The 23,154-nt window shown below is 42.7% G+C and overlaps 1 protein-coding gene and 1 long non-coding RNA gene across 7 annotated transcripts in view; one reads left to right on the plus strand and one right to left on the minus strand.

The window, feature by feature from the left end:
• The window catches only part of Slc35d4 (solute carrier family 35 member D4), a 146,973-nt gene that overhangs the window by 64,043 nt on the left and 59,776 nt on the right, over window positions 1-23,154 (plus strand). For 4 of the 6 annotated variants that reach the window (XR_004608215.2, XM_076912985.1, XM_034517732.2 and 1 more), the window contains exon 13: window positions 2,597-2,690. Coding sequence is in view for 4 of the 6 variants with exons in the window: in XM_076912985.1 (XP_076769100.1) it covers window positions 2,597-2,690 (94 nt within the window). In the remaining 2 variants the exon portion in view is untranslated. Of the gene's footprint in view, window positions 1-2,596; window positions 2,691-11,003; window positions 11,057-23,154 lie in introns of all 6 variants that reach the window. The other 2 variants (XR_013103844.1, XM_076912983.1) reach the window with 1 other exon arrangement.
• Window positions 1-23,154, minus strand: part of LOC143434375 (uncharacterized) — a 64,880-nt gene that overhangs the window by 12,098 nt on the left and 29,628 nt on the right. The window lies entirely within an intron of this gene.

Here is a 23,154-nt window from a genome sequence, read left to right on the forward strand (position 1 = left end):
AGCTGCATCTGTGCCGAGGGACAGTCTTTGCTCATGCCTCTTAGCTGGAGGTGGAGAGGACAGGGCAACGGACAAGGACAGGCTTTGGGAACTGGACACCCCTGTGACATTGGTTCTTGGCTGCAGGAGTGGAAGCCACCAAGAGGTATCTCAGAGACTGACTGCCTTCCCTGCTACACCTTCCCTCGGAGTCATGGACCCTAGAACGCCCCACTCTGACTCATTGGTGACTGCTGTAGGCCTCAGTGCTCTGAGGGGTATCTAAGAGAAACAAGTTAAATATCAAAGGCTCTCTTTGTTCCTGGTCTGGTGTCTCCCAAGGCTGCCTGGTCCCGGTACTTGGGGCTTGTAAGACTGATGCTGTGCTGGTGGTGTGGGAGGAACTCCAAGTAATAGAACAGACAATAAAGGGTTTACTAATAGATTTGCCTAGAAGACATCAAATCACAGGAAGTAGAATTTAGCTAAAGGAGTGTGACCCCCAAACACCCCAAAGATAAGTTGTAGCTACCCAGAGGCAAGCAAAATTATCATGTAGGATAAAACGTTTGTCACCAGTACTGACTGACCAGCCATCAGGCCCATTCCCCCAAAGTTATGCCTCCACCAGGTAGCTCATGTGGGTGGTGCAGGGTCACAGCAACCATTGAATCCTGGTCGCCAGTGAGTTCCCTGTGCCCTTATCAGGAAAAGCATAATTCCGCCAGGGGTAAGACAAGGCTGAGCAACAACCAGCTATTTGAGAAGAGCAACATTGCTGTACTTAAGAAATAATTCTAGCAATATCTTTCTTGTGGAAGTCTTCCATCTGCCCAAGTGGCCAGACATGCAGTCTCCTGTCTGTTTTTAAATTATTTAGTGTATAACCTGGAGCTGGGACCCACAAGAGATTTAAGGCTAACAACATATGTAAAATGTGTAAACTTAAGGTGCATATAAGTTAGTAAAAACTTTCATTTGAGGCTGTCTCTTCTTTGGGCCTTTCTTTCTTTCTTTCTTTTGTTCTTTTTTCTTTTTTTTCTTGCTTTCTTTCTTTCTTTTTTCTTTCTCTCTTTCTTTCTTTCTTTTTAGATTTCTGCCTATTAATCTCTAAGCGAGCAGTTTCTCATTGGTAAGGCACATTCATTCTTTAACAGTGGCAGGTGTGCAGTGGAAGCAGTATCTGCCTTGTGAAAGGGGACAGGATAGAAGGCAAGGGCTGGGGGCAATCATGTTTCTGAGGTGTATCCTGGGAGCATGTCTTCTAATCAAGCTCTACCTCCTGCTATCATCTCGCAATGATGCCTTCAGATGATGAGACCATAAATGGACCAATCCAAAATCAGGGACCTCATCATACAAACAACATGATTTGCACTTGCCACCGAGTCTTAGTACCCAAGATTTTGGAGCAGTACTGAGTGATGGGATCTACCTGGGAGTGATGGGATCTACCTGAGAGTGATGGGATCTACCTGAGAATGATGGCATCTACCTGAGAGTGATGGCATCTACCTGAGAGTGATGGCATCTGCTTGAGAGGGATGGCATCTGCCTGAGAGTGATGGCATCTACCTCAGAGTGATGGCATCTACCTGAGAGTGATGGCATCTACCTCAGAGTGATGGCATCTACCTGAGAGGGATGGCATCTACCTGGGAGTAATGGCATCTACCTCAGAATGGTGGCATCTACTTGAGAGTGATGGCATCTACTTGAGAGTGATGGCATCTACCTGAGAGTGATGGGATCTACCTGGGAGTGATGGGATCTACCTGAGAGGGATGGCATCTACCTGAGAGTGATGGCATCTACCTCAGAGTGATGGCATCTACCTCAGAGTGATGGCATCTACCTGAGAGGGATGGCATCTACCTGGGAGTGATGGCATCTACCTCAGAATGATGGCATCTACCTCAGAGTGATGGCATCTACCTGAGAGTGATGGCATCTGCCTGAGAGTGATGGCATCTGCCTGAGAGGGATGGCATCTGCCTGAGAGTGATGGCATCTACCTGAGAGTGATGGCATCTACCTCAGAGTGATGGCATCTACCTCAGAGTGATGGCATCTACCTCAGAGTGATGGCATCTACCTGAGAGTTATGGCATCTACCTGAGAGTGATGGCATCTGCCTGAGAGGGATGGCATCTACCTCAGAGTGATGGCATCTACCTCAGAGTGATGGCATCTACCTCAGAGTGATGGCATCTACCTCAGAGTGATGGCATCTACCTCAGAGTGATGGCATCTACCTCAGAGTGATGGCATCTACCTCAGAGTGATGGCATCTACCTCAGAGTGATGGCATCTACCTCAGAGTGATGGCATCTACCTCAGAGTGATGGCATCTACCTCAGAGTGATGGCATCTACCTCAGAGTGATGGCATCTACCTGAGAGTTATGGCATCTACCTGAGAGGGATGGCATCTGCCTGAGAGGGATGGACTCTACCTGTAATCACAGCTCCCCGGGGGAGGTGGTGGGAGGATTTAGAGCTCCATTGCCAGCGTGTGGCCCAGACCTTGTCTCAATGATGGGAGTAAGAGGAGGAGCTCACTGGCTGTGGCTGAAGAAAGGCAGCCTCACTAACCAAAGGGTGTTTTCTCTTTTCAGTGGAGTTTTGGGATTCTTTCTCATGCTCAGTACAGTAAAGCTGAGAAGTGTTCTGGCCCCAGGGCAGTGTGCAGCCTGGATCTTCTTTGCTAAGGTAAGAAAGAGAGAGGGTCTGTAGAGGTGGGAAAGTCTAGCTCAGACATCTGTGTGCCCAGACTGCCCAGTCTGGGTTCTGTAAAGTAGGATCTTTAGGAAACCATTTTTAGTGACACATGCCTGGTCACTACAGGTGATAATTTCTGAGACCTTTCACCTATTTTATCAGGAAGACATCATCACATTCTTAGAAGGTGACTGGGAGTCGGCAGCAGAACTTCATGAACCTAATTACCCCTCTGGAAATGAGAGATTTTTTTATCAAAAACCCCTCAGAGACTAGATTAACATATATCAGGAAGTTTTTGTCCTTCTCTGGAACCATGAGGCTGTCCAGAGTTCAGCTGACTTTCTCAAGGGGACCCAGCCTGTCCAGTGAGGTGGTAGAAGAAAACTGACATGGCCAGATGGAGACACTTCTGTGAGCCTTCATGACAAGGGCTGCCACAAGAATAGCTTTGGTATATCACAGTGACATGACTGAAGCATAAGAGAGAGGTAGGTGGACCACAGAGGTCCAAAACAGAAAGGCAACAGTGTGAAGCACCGTGGTGACAGATGCTTTGACATGAGCTCTCTTCTCTGGCACCTTACATCTCCCTTGTGTCCGAAGGAATCAAGATGCAGCGGCTTAGGAGCTGCTCCAGATGAGTGGGATTCAATCTAATGAAGTAGTTATCAGAGTTCCTGATTTGGACATCTCTGTTTTTTCAGATGCTTTTGCTTTCTCTGGAAATGGGCTTGTACAGTAGTGTTGTCACTCCTCCATCTCTGTATTAGTATATTAGTATAGTAGTTTTGCATTCAGAAGAATGGGGAGACTGGCTGAGATCTTCAGCATGAGAGAGGGAGGAAGCTGACAGTCACCAAAACAAACAGAGCTGGGAAAACACTACCTGAAGTCTTTGTGTCCATGCTTTCAGAAATAGACTAAAGGTATACAAGAAACCAGAGGTATTTGTTCTTGGTAGGAACAGAGTAAAACGTGGTGTTCTGCCCCATTCCACCCTCTCAGCTCTCAGTGTGAGCTATAGAAATCGGCCTTGCAGTTTCTATGAGTCACTCCCTGTTTGGGACATTATTAATTCTGGTGGCCATTTTGGTTCTAAGTGAACAGGGAGGCAGTAGTTCCACTGTTTTGAGTTTATAAGCTGCATTGGAGCAAGCTGTGGACAGTGGTCTTGCTGATGACCTACATAGTTCTGGAGGTAAGAGCATTGTGAGCTCTGTAGCCCTCCCTCTGTTATATCTCATACTCAATGCTTTCTAGTCAAGGGTCACACAAAAGAGGTGGAGCAGACTCAAACATACTCACACATGCCTGACCAGGGCCTGTTTGTATACAGTGGAGTCAGAGGAAAGTACAAACTAAGGCAGACATGAGAACTGCCTGAGGTTCAAATGCTCTCCCCAGCCATACAGAAGCAGAGGCAAACAAGGTTTTCTGGCTCATAACAACAACCTCTGACTGGTCCTTGCCAGGTGCCAAGCTGCACATGCATGAAGAATGAGGATATAGATATTAGGAAAGATGTCAGCATCTGTACCTTTTATGAGAGACAGACTTTACACTTTCTCTAGGAAGATCACTGAACAAGCAAAATTAACACGTACAATAATGAGACGTGGGGAACGTAGACCCAGAGTGGCTACCATATGTCATCTAGAAAGCACAGTATTCAACCAAAAAGTATTGACATTTATAGAAGTAAATTGTGGTCCATGTGCAGGAAAAGAAAAGGCTTCAGATGTAAGAGCTAGCCCAGAACACAGCAAAGCATTTCTTTTAGAATGTTTATGGATGGGGCTGCAACTATGCCAAGAAGCAAAGGAAAGGCGTAATGAATTCAAGAATGTCAGTCAAAGAGGAATAGAAAATAACCAGTGAAAAGTCCAGATTGAAAAGTGTAATGGAAATGAGATTTCTTTAGAATGCCTCAGCAGATTTTAAATGGCAGAGAAAGTGAACTGTAAGAGAGAAAAATCACCATTTAATATAGAAAAAAATTAATTGGAAAATTAAATTTTCAGTTCGAAATGTGACCAGCATCCCAGAGACCTACCTGTGAGATGTCATACATATAAACATGTATATTAAAAACAGTTTTGGAAGAAGAGGAGCCAGGGATAGAAAAATATTTGAATAAATAATGGATGAAATTTCACAAGAGATATTAATATTCAGTAAGCCTTTTTTTTGAACAAACAAAAATAGAACCTTACCTGAACAAATTATAATCACTGTTAAAAGACAAAGAGAAAATATTAGAAGCATCAAGATAAAAAGGATTTAGTACACATGGAAGAAAATCAATGCAATCCATGAAAAACAGCAAACCTCCAAACAGAGCAAAAACCTGGAGGCTAGAGGCCGCATTCTCCACACTGTAGGAAAAACAACATATAATAACCAGAGACTTAATATATAGCAAAATTGTCCTTTAAATATGACAGAGAAATAAAGACATTCCCAAATAATTAAAAACAGAGATGTGTTGCTAGTGTCAGTATCAATAATTATATTAAACATGACTGGAACATTATTAAACTAAATAATCCTTAAAACAATTGGATAATTTGTATATGTTTGGCCCAAGAAGTGACACTATTAGGAGGTGTGACCTTGTTGGAATAAGTGTGTTATTGTGGGTGTGGGCTTTAAGACCCTCATCCTACCTCTGTGGAAGCTATTCTCCTAGCAGCCTTCAGAACAAGATGTAGAACTCTAAGCTCCTCCTACATCATGTCTGCCTGGACTCTGCCGTGCTCCCACCTTGATGATGATGATGATGATGATGATGGGGTGGTGGGCTGTGAGAGGCAGCTGGGTAGCTGGTTGAGCATGCTTTGAACCCTGGGGATCCCCAACCCAAGAACTCTGGCAGCATCCCATGGGGAAGAGAAATTCTTGGTCACAGCAACTCACTTGGCTAGTATTGGTTATGTCTCTGTGGCTGGAGTGTAGAGAGGTCATCAGTGGGAGATTAGATTAGACAGCAGCTCAGTAGTTGAAAACCTTCTTCATGGTTCCCCCATGGCAGGGCCCCAAAGAAGAGAGGTAGTCAGGGTCTTAAAGTGTCTATTGTCATGGCAGAAAATGGATGAAGCTATACCCCGTATTGGCGGCTGAGGTTAAATACCTTTTGCAGGGAGGAGGGTCTGGGAAGAAAGCTTAATTGGCTATGCCCTCTGGCCATTAGATATCTCATGAATATGGAGATTTGTCTTGAGGTTCTGTGGCCTGTAGTCACACCCTCTACCTGTGCTACATGACCAATGGCCACAAACCTCTCTGTGGGAGGGGCTGTAGAGGGCTGTAGCTATGTGAAAGCAGCCAGGGGGTTCCAGGAGCAAAGCCAAACTCCTACCATCCCTGAGGGTTCGAAGCCAGCTCAACCTGGTACCCAGCTGCCTCTCATAGCCCACTGCCCCACAGATGATGGTGGTGGTGGTAGTGGTGATGATGGTGATGATGATGGTCTGAACTTCTGAACCTGTAAGCCAGCCCCAATTGAATGTTGTCCTTATAAGAGTTGTCTTGGTCATGGTGTCTGTTCACAGCAGTAAAACTCTAACTAAGAGAAAGAGGTAGGGAGATGGCTCAGAGGTTGGGAGCACTGGCTGCTTTTACAGAAGACCCAGGTTCCATTTCTAGCACCCATGTGTTGGCTCACAATCACCTGTAACTGCAGTTTCAGGAAATCTGACACCCTCTTCTGGCCTTTATGGACACCAGGCATGAATGTGGTGCTTATACATACTTGCAGGCAAAACACTCAAATGCATAAAATAAAAATAAATGAACCTTTAAAAAAAGCTTCATTCAAAAGACAGAAGTTATTAGATTATATTTTTAAAATCTAAGACCCAACTATATTACTGTCTAGAAGAGATACACCTTGAATCAAGGATACAAGTCTGCTGACTCTGAGGTTTGTAGAGTCAGTATCCTCATAAACTGCTGGTAGGCACTTCCACGGGCACTTTAAAAAACCAGCTTGGCACTTCCTAAAAGGCACACTGAGTATCATGCAGCACTTCTAAGAAAGGCTCACGCCCTCCAAAAACCCTGCACATGGATATTCACAGCATTAATAACAAAACCAAAACACGCAACTAGGCAAACAGTATACATGTAAATTTATACTATCTGGATGTTTATACTAGTGGATGGCTAAACAAAGGATCGTGTGTGTGTGTGTGTGTGTGTGTGTTAGTGCTATTAAACCACAAGAAATGAGATCATATATTCTATGATATAGATGAATCTTTTTAAAAAAGATTTATTTATTTATTTTATGTATATGAGTACTCTGTAGCTGCCTTCAGACACACCAGAAGGGGCATCAGATCCCATTACAGATGGTTGTGAGCCACCATGTGGTTGCTGGGAATTGAACTCAGGACCTCTGGAAGAGCAGTTGGTGCTCTTAACAACTGATCCATCTCTCCAGCCCGATATAGATGGATCTTAGAAGCATTCTGCTAAGTGGAAAAACCTAGTTACAAAATAATGCATACACTATTCCATTTATGTGAAATAATCCAGAAGAGATAAATTTATACAGATATAATATGTAATTGATGGCTTTCCATGAAACACAAATCGCTTGCATATAGTTATAAGAAGTTGTGGTTTTGTGATGATGTCAGAAACAAGCTAAAACTAAAGCGTATTGTTGCACAGTCAGTTAATAACTTACTAAGTTTCCATATTTAAAATCATCATATTGAGCTGGATGGTACTGTGTAGCCTGTAGCTTCTTAAGTTCCAGGGGGACAATGCTACCATCCACCACCCTGATTACCTTGGATCTGTGGATGAAAGACACACACACACACACACACACACACACACACACACACACACACACATTTATTTATTTATTTATTTATGGTTTTTCGAGACAGGGTTTCTCTGTGTAGCTCTGGCTGTCCTGGAACTCACTCTGTAGACCAGGCTGGCCTTGAACTCAGAAATCCACCTGCCTCTGCCTCCCAAGTGCTGGGATTAAAGGCGTGTGCCACCTTCGCCAGACACTCATTTTTAACCTGCCTTACAGCTCAGTGGCTGGCCTCTTCTATGCTTCCCAAGGCTAGCTTGTTCTTGCCTTTATTTCTTGCTCAACATTCTAGATCTGTCCTCAGCTTAGTTGTGTTTCTAATCTCCTGCCTGCTACCCCAGGCCCAATCTGGAAGTGGCCAGTGGCCACGCCACCTGAGATCTCACATGGCTGGTGGCTCTCTCTCCCTCGGAAGCATGGCAAATTCTCTTTTCTCCTCCTGTGTCTCCTAGACTGCCTTTAGGAACCTAGAAGTCCTGCCTCTTCCGCCCAGCCATTGGCTGCTGGTATCTTTATTGATCGATGAAGAACCAATTGGAAAACAGGACCTTCAGCATTTACAGGCAGATTCCCAATCATAGCATCAGAACCACTCCTTACAGTAGTGGCTCATACCTTTAATCCTAGTACTCAGGAGGCAGAGGCAGCTGAATCTTTGAGTTCAAGGCCAACCTGATCTATAGATTGAGGTCCAGGACATCCAGAGCCAAAACCAAACAAAACAAAAACCACACCTTACATTTCTGACTGCTGAGTTTTGTGGCTTGCACACCATCCCTGAGAGCTGTGTGGTATTCATATTCTGTCTTTGTCAGTTTGACAGTTTGTATGTGTCTTTGCCTATTTGATCAGTGGTTACTGAGAGTCTCCTTTGCTTATTTCCCCAAAACTTGAAGGGAAGGTTATAACTTCTTCCTTTATAGTTATTTTTAAAGGAGGCAGTTTTTAATTGATTCTTGTGGTTTAGTGCTAATCCTTAGATGTAGAGGATTAGATTAGGTGAACCATTGAGGTTGGTGGCAGCCTCAGTATTTCCTATAACCCGCCTCCCTCCCCTCCCCCACACCTTGTCTGTCACATATGAGTTCTGTGGTTCTTAGTGGCCAAGAATGTATCCTTCCCCCGCACCAGCTACATATCCAAATGCACTGGTACTTACAATGTACCACAACTGTACTTGGTGATATAGCTTTGCCAATGATGTCATCATGATCAAACAGGTGCCAGTGTTTTCAGACAGTGACTCTTTTGGATTCTTAAAAACCAAACCAAACCAAACCAAACCAAACCAAACCCTCAGTGACCCAGGCAGAAAGGTCATTCAAAGGTTGAGATGCTCCTGGATCAAAAACCATATTCTTTCCATTGTTCGACAGGTTTCCATATCAGTGGCATCATTTCCTTAGTCTCTGCTTTCTCTCTCCTTCCTTCCTTCCTTCCTTCCTTCCTTCCTTCCTTCCTTCCTTCCTTCCTTCCTTCCTTCTTTTTTTGGCAGTCTAACTATGTGTATCCCTCCCTGACCTACAATCATTATGCAGTCTGGCCTCAGACTCACAGACCCACCTGCCTCTCTGCTCCTGAGTGTTGGGATTAAGGTTTTCACTACTATGCTTGGCTTCAGTTATGTTTTTCTCATTTTTTTCTTGAAATCTGAGAAATACTTTAAGAGACAGAAAGCATTACAGTGCTTAGCAACCTTTGGGCAAAAATAATCTTTTTTTTTTTTTTTTTTTTTTTTTTTTTAATTTGGACTGTGAAATCTAGTATATTGGCAGATCTTGAGCTGTCTTCTCACTGGGAGTACAAACGAATAATTCAGAAAAAGTGAATGGATTCAAGAGAAGAGCAGTGGAGTGTGTAGGTGTGTAAAAGGGTGCTGTCTGAGTCTCCACTCTGTGTGTGGGTGTGTAAGAGGGTGCTGCCTGAGTCTCCACTCTCAGTGTGTGGGTGTGTAAAGAGGGTGCTTTCTGAGTCTCCACTCTGTGTGTGGGTGTGTAAGAGGGTGCTGCCTGAGTCTCCACTCTGTGTGTCGGTATGTAAGAGGGTGCTTTCTGAGTCTCCACTCTCAGTGTGTGGGTGTGTAAGAGTGTGCTGCCTGAGTCTCCACTCTCAATGTGTGGGTGTGTAAAGAAGGTGCTGCCTGAGTCTCCACCCACAGTGTGTCAATGTGTAAGAGGATTGCTTCTTAGTCTCCACCCTCAGTGTATGGGTGTGTAAGAGGATGCTTCCTGAGTCTTCATTCTCAGTGTATGGGTGTGTAGAGGGTGCTGCCTGAGTCTCCACTCTCAATGTGTGCATGTGTAAGAGGGTGTTTCCTGAGTCTCTACTCTCAGTGTGTGAGTGTGTAAGAGGGTACTTCCTGAGTCTCCACTCTCAGTGTGTGGGTGTGTAAGAGAGTCCTTCCTGAGTCTCCACTCTGTGTGTGGGTGTGTAATAGAGTGCTTCTTGAGTCTCCACTCTCAGTGTGTGGGTGTGTAAGAGAGTGCTTCCTGAGTCTCTACTCTCAGTGTGTGGGTGTGTAAGAGAGTGCTTCCTGAGTCTCCACTCTCAGTGTGTGGGTGTGTAAGAGAGTGCTGCTTGAGTCTCCACTCTGTGTGTGGGTGTGTAAGAGAGTGCTTCCTGAGTCTCTACTCTCAGTGTGTGGGTGTGTAAGAGGGTGCTGCCTGAGTTTCCACTCTTAGTAGGTTTAAGCCCTTGCTTGAGGAATCTTTCTGGGTTGGGTTGATGCCTTATCTCATGTGTATTCATTTCAAACTGCTTTGGTTCTCAGTCACTAAAAAGAAGCAACTGAGGTGAGTTATAAGGACAAGCCAGGAGAGGCTAGGGATCCACTCTGTGTAATGCTGGCCTCCCCTGAAGCTAATACCACCATCCTCAGCATTCTTGTCCTGAAGACAGCAGATGCTCATAGAAGCAAGTCTGTCCTTTTAAGGGTTCTTGGGAAATACTTTTTCTGTGCTTTTTATGCTAGGTCTTCTGATTCAACTTAAGTATTTGTTTATTTGGTTGGTTTTGGTTTGCTAGTTGGTTTTGTTGGTTTTGTTAGTTTTGGTTGGTTGGTTGGTTTTATTTCTTTGCTTGGTACCTTTACTTGTGGAGTTTCTCTGTTTTTGTTTTTTTTTTTTTTTTTATGGAGTTTACCTTTGATATATGCTGGGCTCAGATTATTATTAGTTAGGGTTCTCTAAGAACAGAACCTCTAGAATGAGCTGATTCATATCTGTATATAAGATGACTGTCTCCTTACAGAAAGGTCAAGAGTCCAGGAGTTGTTTAGTCCACAAGGCAGAAGTCCCAGTCAGGTGCTGCAGTTGACAGTTTTCAGTCCATGTTAGAATCCCAAAGAAGTAGGTTCTTATACAGTGAGTGCATGTATCAGAATCTATAAACTTGCCAGTGAGAATAGGGCAAGCAGACACTAAAAGCCTTCTTTTTATATGTCCTTCTATGATGTCTACCACCACAAGGCATGGCCTGGATTTAGGATGGGTCTTCTCATTTCAAATGACTTGGATGTAAGGTGAGTCTCCCAACTTAAATAATACAACCAAGGAAAACCCATCACAACTGTGCCCAGCTGCTTCAATTTTAGTTAATTCCAGATGTAGTTGGCTACCAAGATGAGCTATCAGAGCCACACATGTCCATGAGCACACCCTTCAGTGCTGTGACCTTGGCATGTAGGTGCCTCATTTGGCTCCCTGGGTTCGTTCCTGTTCTGATTTAGTACCTGTCTGAAGCGGTTATCAGTCCTGTAAGTGTAAGATATACTAGGGGGATCTGATCTGATATGATTATATAATATAATATGATATGGAGGCATATAACTTCTCTTTCAATGGACCCCCTTTTGTACATGATTCTACCGTTACTTAGCATTTCTTTAGGGAAATCTTTGGAGTCTGGTGAACACAGAGGGCAGGAAAGGCATTAACTATGTTCACTGCCTGTCTAAAGCCTACTATAACTCAAGAGTCGGTAAGGGTGAGACTGTTAGGCAGTGATGCCAATCTGTGTGGCAAAGCAGTGGCTGACACTGGCCCCTGAAAGTTGTGGTTGCCTAAGTGATGTTGAAGAATGAGTAGCAGGACCACTAAGCAGGATACACAGGTGGAAAACTGTAAGCTGGATCAGACGCAGAGGCAGTGGAGGCAAAGAGAAACTGAACCAAAAGCCAGAGGACAGTAACAAGAACCGCTCTGTAGAGCCCATTGTGGAACTCTGGATAAACGGATGAAGGGTGTGGTGGTTTGAATGAAAATGGCTCCCATTGGCTCATAGGGAGTGGCATTATTAGGAGGTGTGTCCTTATCAGAGGAAGTATGTTACTGAGAGTGGGCTTTGAGGTTTCAGAAGCTCAAGCCAGGTCTAGTGTCATTCCTTCTGGTGCCTGCTGATCCAGATGTACAGCTCTTGGCTCCTTTTTCAGTACCATGTTTGTCCTGATGATATTGGACTAAACTTCTGAACTGTAAGCTACCTCCAATTAAATGTGTTCTTTTATAAGAATTTCTGTGGTCATGGTGTCTCTTCATAGCAATAGAAATCCTAACTAAGAGAAATGGTAAATTACGCTTGGACAGGCTAATGTGGAAACAGGGTTTATGTAGATAGAACTGAGCTTTCAGCATTCAGGTGGGCAGTAAATCAAAGCAGCGATGGCAGGGATAAAAGAAGAGGGTCAGAACTGATCATTTGAAGGAAAATAAACCTTTTTTTTCCCAAAACGCTTTATTTATCAATATTTGTATAAACATATATACTTATACACGTATACATATATAAACAATAATTAAACAATAAGATGTATTCAAAAAGTATGGGGGGTTGGGAAAAGTGGGAGGAAGGAGAGAAAGGGGAAAATTATGTAAATACAGTGTTCATATATGAAATTCTCAAAAAGGAATCCAGTTTTTTAAAATGTTCAACAGATTAACATTTTACAATATGAAAATAAATATGACCTATAATTATGTTAACGGACATTTTAACTCACTACAAACTTTGATGTTTAAAATGAGATCAATAAAGATTATTTTACCCAGCATATTATCAAAAAACACAATAACGTTTTATAATTCAAAGTATTTCTGAGAACAAGAAAATAGATTGTCAGGAGCTAAGTCAGCAGAACCAGGGAACACTGTGTGTGTGTGTGTGTGTGTGTGTGTGTGTGTGTGTGTGTGTGTGTGTGTGTTTTATCAAATCATAATTTTTACTTTTTAACATGGGAGTTATAAACACAAAAATACAAGATGTGGGGAAGGGGATGACACAGGAGCATAGATGTTCAGGAGGAGTACAGATATCTTTCAGAACAGGGTATCAGCTGGGTGAAGGTTCAGAGGTCAGGTCACTATGACTCTGCCTATGATTCACTTGTCCTTATCTAATTTGGTACTATCTGCCAAAAGCTGCCTATTTACCAGGTCTATGACTACTCAGGCTGGTAGATTTCAACAAAAGCTGCCTGTTTACAATAGTTTATAGCCCTCTGTTTCAGTGTTTTTTCCATAGAGACCCAAGACTTTGTGTTAGCAGGCATGTAAGTCAGGCCTATTGCTGATTTTAGGCTTATGGCTGTTTTAGGCCTTCAGTATATAAGCAGGGCTGCTCCTGACATCTCCTCCCTTCTCCAAGTATAGAAGGGCTATGGCGATTCTAATCTTGCCAAGGCGGGGATAGAGGCCTGACCTCCAGTAATTAAAGGGGATCTTGTAATGGCTCCAGTCCTCCTGTCGTTGTTCAGTGAGGCATGAGGGCCATATCCGTCCTGATGTCTTTTTCCTGGAGAGGGGATACTTTTGACATCAACCCCTATGCAGTCAGGCTTGTCCCTCAGGGAACCCAGAAACATATTTTTAACTTTTTTTTTTTAATATTCCCTTGCAGTGCTTAGCCTTGCAGCCTACGCAAGAATTCAGATCGCCAGACAGGGGGTTCTGGGTGGCCCCTCTCTGCTTGGTCTAGGGGTGGAAGTCCCCTCTTTTAGGTTAGGTGGAGATGGGATTTGGGAATACCCTGGATAGAATAACAACCTCATCTTGAGTCTCATGGTCCCCCATAGCTAACTTAATGTATCTGAATAGAGTTTGCTATCAGATTATCTATCTGTTGTTTCACAAAGTTAGCCTATTTAAGGCCCAGGGACCAAAAGAAATAAGCAAAAATAACCCAATTAATGGTCCCAAGATGGAAGGGAGTAGGGTTGACAATCATGGAAAGGTTGAAAACCAATTCTTGTACCAGCTCTCATCTTTCTCTTTCTCTGTCTTCTCTCAAGACCTTCTGGCCTTTTTCATGCTCTCTTTAACCATTCCCCTGTCTTGTCTATGTAAAAGCAACATTCTTCTTTAAGGGCTGTACACAGTCTAGAGCTGTACACAGTCTTTTCAATTGTAAAAGAGTAAATCAAGTCCAATAAAGTCCTTTACAAGTTTTGGAGATCACTTCAGACAACGAAAGGAGGGATTTCTTCAGATTAGTAGTGGCAATCTCTAGCTATTTGATGTCCTTGTCATTGGCCCATAGAAGGTCTGAGTAGTATAAGTCCAGAGGGCAGCATCAGGATTAGATCTTCCAACAGCAGACCCGGTGGGTGGTTCATTTTTACCTGGAAAGGAAAAAGAAGGGAAATCTCAGGGAAATTTCTCTTCCCTGGATGTTAATTGTTATTCATTTTATTTATAATTGGGCTTGGTTTGTGGAGGTATCTATTTAATTCATTTATCTTTTTGGCGGCCATTTAGTTGTGCATTCTGTGGTATCAAACAGTCATATCAATCCTCGGCCTCATATATCCTGGCCATTCCATTTAAGGGTATGAGGGTCCTTCCACATGGTTGTGGCATAGTTTTTATTGGTCTCAGCAATGCCCAAGGCAATCAACAGCAGATTTGCCGTGAGCTTTCAGTTTTAGAAAGTTAAGAATAAACAATGAATGCTCCTTCCATCCTCAGAGAGTCATGAAGACACTATTTAAAGAAATATAGTTCTTTTTAAATAATCTCTTTTATCAAAGGACTATTATAAAACAGCCAACAATTAATCAATCTATATAATATATCAATTAGTGATAGCTTCTTCTACGTTTTGTAAAATTACTCCTCTTTTGTCAATTAATTGTTGAAGGAAATTAAGATTTGCATCTCTCTTAAGAATATTAAACAGAGACATAAATTCTTTTGTGAAGAGCTTAAAATAAGATCTTAGCCAATAAGCATCTCCTGGAAACTTTTGAAAATCGTATGAAGTAAGTAAACTATCTTTTTTTTTTTTTTCCCAGACCCATTATCTGTTATTTTTTTTATCGGATATTTTACATATTTACCTTTCTCTGTTATCTCCTGTTCCTTTCTCCCCCCAAAACCCTTTATCTCATATCCCCTCTTCCAATTTTTATGAGGGTGTGCTCCCATCATTCTCCCAATCCATCTCCTTGCTCTCACATTCCCCAATACTAGGGATCCAAACTTTCGGGACTATGGCCCTCCACTTCCACTGCTGCCTAATGAGGCCACCCTCAGTTACCTATACAAGTGGAGCCATGAGTCCCTCCCTTTCTGTTCTCAAGCTGGAGTTTTAGCCCCTGGGGGCTCTGGTTGAGTATTTTGCTACTCCTTCTAAAATAAAACCAAAGCACCCACATGTGTCTATGATTGTGTCTTAGGTATTGTGAGCTTTTGGGCTAATATCCACTTATCAGTGAGTGCATGCCATGTATGTTCTTTTGTGATTGGGTTACTTCACTCAGGATGATATTCTCAAGCTCCATCCATTTGCCTAAGAATTTCATGAACTCATTGTTTTTAATAGCTGAGTAGTACTCCATTGTGTAAATATACCACATTTTCTGTATCCATTCCTCCGTTGAAGGACATCTGGGTTCTTTCCAACTTCTGGCTATTATAAATAAGGCTGCTATGAACATAGTGGAGCATGTGTCCCTGTTGTATGTTGGAACATCTTTTGGGTATATGCCCAGGAGTGGTATAGCTGGGTCCTCAGGTAATACTATGTTCAATTTTCTGAGGTACCGCCAGACTGATTTCCATAGTGATTGTACCAGCTTACAATCCCACCAGCAATGGAGAAGTGTTCCTCTTTCTCCACATCCTCGCCAGCATGTGCTGTCACCTGTGTTTTCAATCTTAGCCATTCTGACTGGTGTGAGGTGGAATCTCAGTGTTGTTTTCATTTGCATTTCCCTGATGACTAGGGATGTTGAACACTTCTTTAGGTACTTCTCAACCATTCGAGATTCCTCAGTTGAGAATTCTTTGTTCAGCTTTGTACCCCATTTTTAATAGGGTTATTTGATAGTCTAGAGTCTAATTTCTTCAGTTCTTTGTATACCTTGGATATTAGCCCTCTATCAGTTGTAGAATTGGTAAAGATCTTTTCCCACTCCATTGGTTGCCGCTTTGTCCTATTGACAGTGTCCTTTGCTTTACAGAAGCTTTACAGTTTTATGAGGTCCCATTTGTCAATTCTTGATCTTATAGCGCAAGCCATTGGTGTTCTGTTCAGGAATTTGTCCCCTGTGCCCATGTGTTCGAGGCTTTTTCCCATTTTCTCTTCTATTAGTTTCAATGTATCTGGTTTAATGTGGAGGTCCTTGATCCACTTGGACTTGAGCTTTGTACAAGGAGATAAGTATGGATCAATTTGCATTCTTCTACATGTTGACCTCCAGTTGGACCAGCACCATTTGTTGAAAATGCTGTCTTTTTTCCACTGGATGGTTTTAGCTCCTTTGTCAAAGATCAAGTGACCGTAGGTGTGTGGGTTCATTTCTGCATCTTCAATTCTATTCCATTGATCTTCCTGCCTGTCTCTGTTCCAATACCATGCAGTTTTTAACACTATTGCTTTGTAATATAGCTTGAAATCAGGGATGGTAATTCCCCCAGAAGTTCTTTTATTGTTGAGAGTAGTTTTTGCTATCCTGAGTTTTTTGTTATTCCAAATAAATTTTAGAATTGCTCTTTCTATCTCTGTGAAGAATTGAGTAGGAATTTTGATAGGCATTGCATTAAATCTGTAGATTGCTTTTGGCAAGATGGCCATTTTTACTATATTAATCCTGCCAATCCATGAGCATGGGAGATCTTTCCATCTTCTGAGATCTGTTTTGATTTCTTTCTTCAGGGGCTTGAAGTTTTTGTCATACAGGTCTTTTACTTGCTTGGTTAGATTCACACCAAGGTATTTTATATTATTTGAGACTATAGTGAAGGGCGTCGCTTCCATAATTTCTTTCTTAGCCAGTTTATCTTTTGAGTAGAGGAAGGCTACTGATTTGTTTGAATTAATTTTATACCCAGCCACTTTGCTGAAGTTGTTTATCAGGTTTAGGAGTTCTCTGGTAGAAGTTTTAGGGTCACTTAAATATACTATCATATCATCTGCAAATAGTGAAATTTTGACTTCTTCCTTTCCTATTTGTATCCCTTTGACTTCCTTTTGTTGCCTAATTGCTCTGGCTAGGACTTCCAGTACTATATTGAATAGGTAGAGGGAGAGTGAGCAGCCTTGTCTAGTCCCTGAATTTAGTGGAATTGCTTCAAGTTTCTCTCCATTTAGTTTAATGTTGGCTACTGGTTTTCTGTATATTGCTTTCACAATGTTTAGATATGGATCTTGAATTCCTGATCTTTCCAAGACTTTTATCATGAAGGGGTGCTGAATTTTGTCAAATGCTTTCTCAGCATCTAGTGAGATGATCATGTGGTTTTTTCTTTGAGTTTATTAATATAGTGGATTACATTGATGGACTTCCGTATATTGAACCATCCCTGCATTCCTGGAATAAAGCCTATTTGATCATGATGGATAATTGTTTTAATGTGTTCTTGAATTCTGTTCGCAAGAATTTTATTGAGTATTATTGCATCGATATTCATTAGGGAGATTGGTCTGAAGTTCTTTTTCTTTGTTGGATCTTTGTGTGGTTTAGGTATGAACGTGATTGTAGCTTCATAGAATGAATTGGGTAGTGTTCCTTCTGTTTCTACTTTGTGGAATAGTTTGAAAAGTATTGGTATTAGGTCTTCCTGGAAGGTCTGATAGAATTCTGCACTGAAACCATCTGGTCCCGGACTTCTTTTGGTGGGTAGACTTTTAATGATTGCGTCTATTTCTTTCAGGGTTATGGGACTGTTTAGATGGTTTATCTGCTCCTGATTTAACATTGGTAAGTGGTACTTGTCTAGAAAATTGTCCATTTCATCCAGATTATCCAATTTTGTTGAGTATAGGTCTTTGTAGTAAGATCTGATGATTTTTTGGATTTCCTCGGGTTCTGTTGTTATGTCCCCCTTTTCAGTTCTGATTTTATTAATTTGAATACTGTCTCTCTGCCCTCTGATTAGTCTGGCTAAGGGTTTATCTATCTTGTTGATTTTCTCAAAGAACCAGCTCCTGGTTTTATTGATTCTTTGTATAGTCCTTTTTGTTTCTATTTGGTTGATTTCAGCCCTGAGTTTAATTATTTCCTCCTGTCTACTCCTCTTGGGTGTATTTGCTTCTTTTTGTTCTAGAGCTTTCATGTGTGTTGTCAAACTGCTAGTGTATGCCCTCTCCAGTTTCTTTTTGTAAGCACTTAGAGCTATGAGTTTTCCTCTTAGCACCGCTTTCGTTGTGTCCCATAGGTTTTGATATTATGTGTCTTCATTTTCATTAAATTCTAAAAAGTCTTTAATTTCTTTCCTTATTTCTTCCCTGACCACATTATCATTGAGTAGAATATTGTTCAATTTCCATGTGAGTGTGGGCTTTCCCTTGTCTTTGCCATTATTGAAAACCAGCCTTAGACTATGGTGATCTGACAGGGGATTATTTCGATTTTTTTATATCTGTTGAGACCTGTTTTGTGAACAATTATATGGTCTATTTTGGAGAAGGTACCATGAGGTGCTGAGAAAAAGGTATATTCTTTTGTTTTAGGGTAAAATGTTCTATAAATGTCTGTTAAGTCCATTTGGTTCATAACTTCTGTTAGTTTCACTGTGTCTCTGTTTAATTTCTGTTTCCTTGAGCTATCCATTGCTGAGAGTGGGGTGTTGAAATCTCCCACTATTATTGTGTGAGGTGCAATGTGTGCTTTGAGCTTTAGTAAGGTTTCTTTTATGAAAGTGGGTGCTCTTTTATTTGGCGCATAGATGTTCAGTATTGAGAGTTCATGTTGGTTGACTTTTCCTTTAACGAGTATGAAATGTCCTTCCTTATCCTTTTTGATAGCTTTAAGTTGAAAGTTGATTTTATTCGATATTAGAATGGCTACTCCAGCTTGTTTCTTAGGACCATTTGCTTGAAAAATTGTTTTCCAGCCTTTAACTCTAAGGTTGTGTCTGTCTTTGCTACTGAGGTGGGTTTCCTGTATGCATCAAAATGCTGGCTCCTATTTGCATATCCAGCCCATTAGCCTATGTCTTTTTATTGGGGAATTGAGTCCATTGATGTTAAGAGATATTAAGGAGAGGAGATTGTTGCTTCCTGTTATTTTTGTTAACAGTGGAGGTGTTGTTTGTGAGGTTATCTTCTTTTGGGTTTGTTGAAAGAGGCTTACTATCTTGTTCATTCTGGGGTATAATTGCCCTCCTTGTATTAGTGCTTTCCTGCTATTATTCTTTGTAGTGCTGGGTTTGTGGAAAGATATTTTGTAAATTTGGTTTTGTCATGAAATATCTTAGTTTCTCCATCTATGGTAATTGAGAGTTTTGCTGGGTATAGTATTCTGGGCTGGCATTTATGTTCTCTTAGGGTCTGTATGACATCTGTCCAGGATCTTCTAGCTTTTATAGTCTCTGGTGAGAAGTCTGGTGTAATTCTAATAGGTCTGCCTTTATATGTTACTTGGCCTTTTCCCCTTACTGCTTTTAAAATTCTTTCTTTGTTTTGTGCATTTTGTGTTTTGATTATTATGTGACGGGAGGTATTTCTTTTCTGGTCTAGTCTATTTGGCGTTCTGTAGGCATCTTGTATGATTATGGGCAACTCATTCTTTAGGGAAGTTTTCTTCTATAATTTTGTTGAAGATATTTACTGGCCCTTTAAGATGGGAATCCTCACTTTCTTCTATACCTATTATCCTTAGGTTTGGACTTCTCATTGTGTCCTGAATTTCCTGGATGTTTTGTGTTAAGAGCTTTTTGCATTTTGTGTTTTCTTTGACAGTTGTGTTAATGTTTTCTATGGTACCTTCTGCACCTGAGATTCTCTCTTCTATCTCTTGTATTCTGTTGGTGATGCTTGTATCCATGACTCCTAATTTCTTTCCCAGGTTTTCTATATCCCTGGTAGTCTCCCTTTGTAATTTCTTGATTGTCTCTACTTCCATTTTTATGTCCTGGATGGTTTTGTTCAATTCTTTCACCTGTTTGGTTGTGTTCTCTCGTAATTCTTTAAGGGTTTTTTGTGTTTCCTCTTTAAAGGCTTTCACCTGTTTATCTGTGTTCTCCTCAATTTCTTTGAGGGTGTTATTTATGTCCTTCTTAAAGTTTTCTTTTATCGTCATTAGCAGTGATTTTAGATCTGACTCTTGCTTTCCTGGTGATGTGGGTAATTCAGGACTTTCTAATGTGGGAGAACTAGGTTCTGATGAAACCAAGTACCCTGGGTTGCTCATGCTTGTGTTCTTGCGCTTGCCTTTAGCCATCTGGATCTCCTTAGTGCTACCTGAGCTGTCTCTGGCTGTAGCCTTGTTTTTCCTACTATCTTGGTTGTGTCAGAACTGTTTGGGATGGGTGTTGCTGCTGGTGTTAGAACTGAGGTCCAAGATCTGCTCCGTGCTCAGGTGGAAACAGGAAGGAACCAGTGCTCTGGGCCCGGAGTGAATTCCTGGGTCCCTGCGGGTCCTGATTACTCCCTGTTTGGGTAGAGTATTGCTGTCTCCTGACCTGAAATACTGCCCAGGTTAGAACTCCTGGGTGCCCTGCCACCTCTGGGTTTTGGAGGTTGGGTACAGAGCTGTCTCCTGGGATCTGCTCTGTGCTGGGGGTGGGGGGTGGGGGCAAACAGGAAGGAACCGGTACTCCCGCCCAGGAGTGAATTCCTAGTTCCCAGTGAGTACCAGTTACTTTCTATTTGGTGTGAGTGTTGCTGCCTCCTTACCCAAGACACTGCCCTGGTTAGAGCTCCAGCGAACCCCATTTCCTCTGGGTTCTGTGAGATTGGGTGCAGAGCAATCTCCCGGGATCTGCTGAGCGCTCAGGCCCAGACCAGAAGGTACCAGTGCTCTGGGCCAGGAGTGAATTCCTGAGTCCCTGTGTGTCCCGGTTACTCCCTGTTTGGGGAGAGCATTGCTGAATCCTTACTTTAGATATTGCCCGGGTTAGAGCTCCTGGTAGCGCCCCCCCTCCCCCCCTTCATCTAGGTTTTGTGAGGTTGGGTGCAGAGCTGCCGCTGGTGATCCCGCTCAGTGCTCGGGCCCAGACCGGAAGTCCTCGGAAAATAAATCTTAATCAGTGAACTTATCATGTGACTGCTATGGAACATGACAGAATAAGTAAGTAAAGATTTGACCATGTTAGAACAGAAGGAGATGATTAACGATAGTTGTGAAACACCAAGGATGAGGGATCCAGAGAGCAGGGATGTCTCCAAGGTTTGTAACTGGAGACACATCAGGCCCTGGGCATAACAGGTGCTATGGTGATGGTAAGACTGTAGGGAGTGAAGCTGTCAAAATGTATTCTGGACAGATGTGTGTGGCAGCAGACATCTAAATGGAGCTGCTTTAAATTGGAAACCTGGAGAGAGAATTGGGTGAAACAAAACTTAAGTCAAACCTTAGAAGAGTGAAGGGCTGGAAGAGCCCATGGGAGAAAAAGATGGAGGAATAAAAGAACAGAGGCCAAACGCTTTCCTTGGAAGACAATCAGATGTGCAGATGCCAGAGAATCACAGTGAGCATGAGAGAGATTGGAAGACACTCAGATGCTAGAGAGTCACAGTGAGCAAGAAAGAGAAGTAATGGCCAAGGGGCAGAAAGAGATTACAATCTTATAGTCTTATAATCCAGGAAGGATTATAAGAAGTGCCACAAAGGGGTTACAAAGAGCAGGTTGAGAAAAGCGAGAGCAAGGACATTGGTAGTCTTTGAGGAAGTAATAAAGGCAGATGTGCTTTAATATGTGTGCAGTAACTATACTGCAGTGGAAGTCTGTAAGGAGTGGTCAGGGGATCCAGATGTGCTTTAATATGTGTGCAGTAACTACACTGCAGTGGAAGTCTGTGAGGAGTGGTCAGGGGATCCAGATGGGCAGTAACTATACTGCAGTGGAAGTCTGTGAGGAGTGGCCAGGGGATCCAGATGTGCAGTAACTATACTGCAGTGGAAGTCTGTGAGGAGTGGTCAGGGGATCCAGATGTGCTTTAATGTGTGTGCAGTAACTATACTGCAGTGGAAGTCTGTAAGGAGTGGTCAGGGGATCCAGATGTGCTTTAATATGTGTGCAGTAACTACACTGCAGTGGAAGTCTGTGAGGAGTGGTCAGGGGATCCAGATGGGCAGTAACTATACTGCAGTGGAAGTCTGTGAGGAGTGGTCAGGGGATCCAGATGTGCTTTAATGTGTGTGCAGTAACTATACTGCAGTGGAAATCTGTAAGGAGTGGTCAGGGGATCCAGATGTGCTTTAATATGTTTGCAGTAACTATACTGCAGTGGAAGTCTGTGAGGAGTGGCCAGGGGATCCAGATGTGCAGTAACTATACTGCAGTGGAAGTCTGTGAGGAGTGGCCAGGGGATCCAGATGTGCAGTAACTATACTGCAGTGGAAGTCTGTGAGGAGTGGTCAGGGGATCCAGATGTGCTTTAATATGTTTGCAGTAACTATACTGCAGTGGAAGACTGTAAGGAGTGGCCAGGGGATCCAGATGTGCAGTAACTATACTGCAGTGGAAGTCTGTGAGGAGTGGTCAGGGGATCCAGATGTGCTTTAATGTGTGTGCAGTAACTATACTGCCGTGAAGGCTGTGCGGAGTGGCCAGGGGATCCAGATGTGCTTTAATATGTGTGCAGTAACTATACTGCAGTGGAAATCTGTAAGGAGTGGTCAGGGGATCCAGATGTGCAGTAACTATACTGCAGTGGAAGTCTGTGAGGAGTGGCCAGGGGATCCAGATGTGCAGTAACTATACTGCCGTGAAGGCTGTGCGGAGTGGCCAGGGGATCCAGATGTGCTTTAATATGTGTGCAGTAACTATACTGCAGTGGAAGACTGTGAGGAGTGGCCAGGGGATCCAGATGTGCTTTAATGTGTGTGCAGTAACTATACTGCAGTGGAAGACTGTGAGGAGTGGCCAGGGGATCTAGCCAGATCCCACTATAATACTTATGTTCCAAAGCAAGGTGCAAGAGAATGAAGAGAAAGTGAGAAGACTGGTGTCAGTAGTTTGTGGAAAGACTTGGGGGTTTGGGCTATCTTGGAGAAATCAGAAAGCCTTTTTACCTGCTGAGCCTTGGCAGAATCGTGATAGATAGGAAGGAGGCAGAGAAGGCTTCAGTCTCTATCATGAGGTGTGTGTGTGTGTGTGTGTGTATGTGTGTGTGTGTGTGATGGGGGAGAGAAGGAGGGAGGAGGGGGTGACTGGGGCTCCTGGGGAAAAGGAAGGG

This window comes from Arvicanthis niloticus, chromosome 14 (assembly GCF_011762505.2).
Source record: "Arvicanthis niloticus isolate mArvNil1 chromosome 14, mArvNil1.pat.X, whole genome shotgun sequence".
Taxonomy (NCBI): domain Eukaryota; kingdom Metazoa; phylum Chordata; class Mammalia; order Rodentia; family Muridae; genus Arvicanthis; species Arvicanthis niloticus.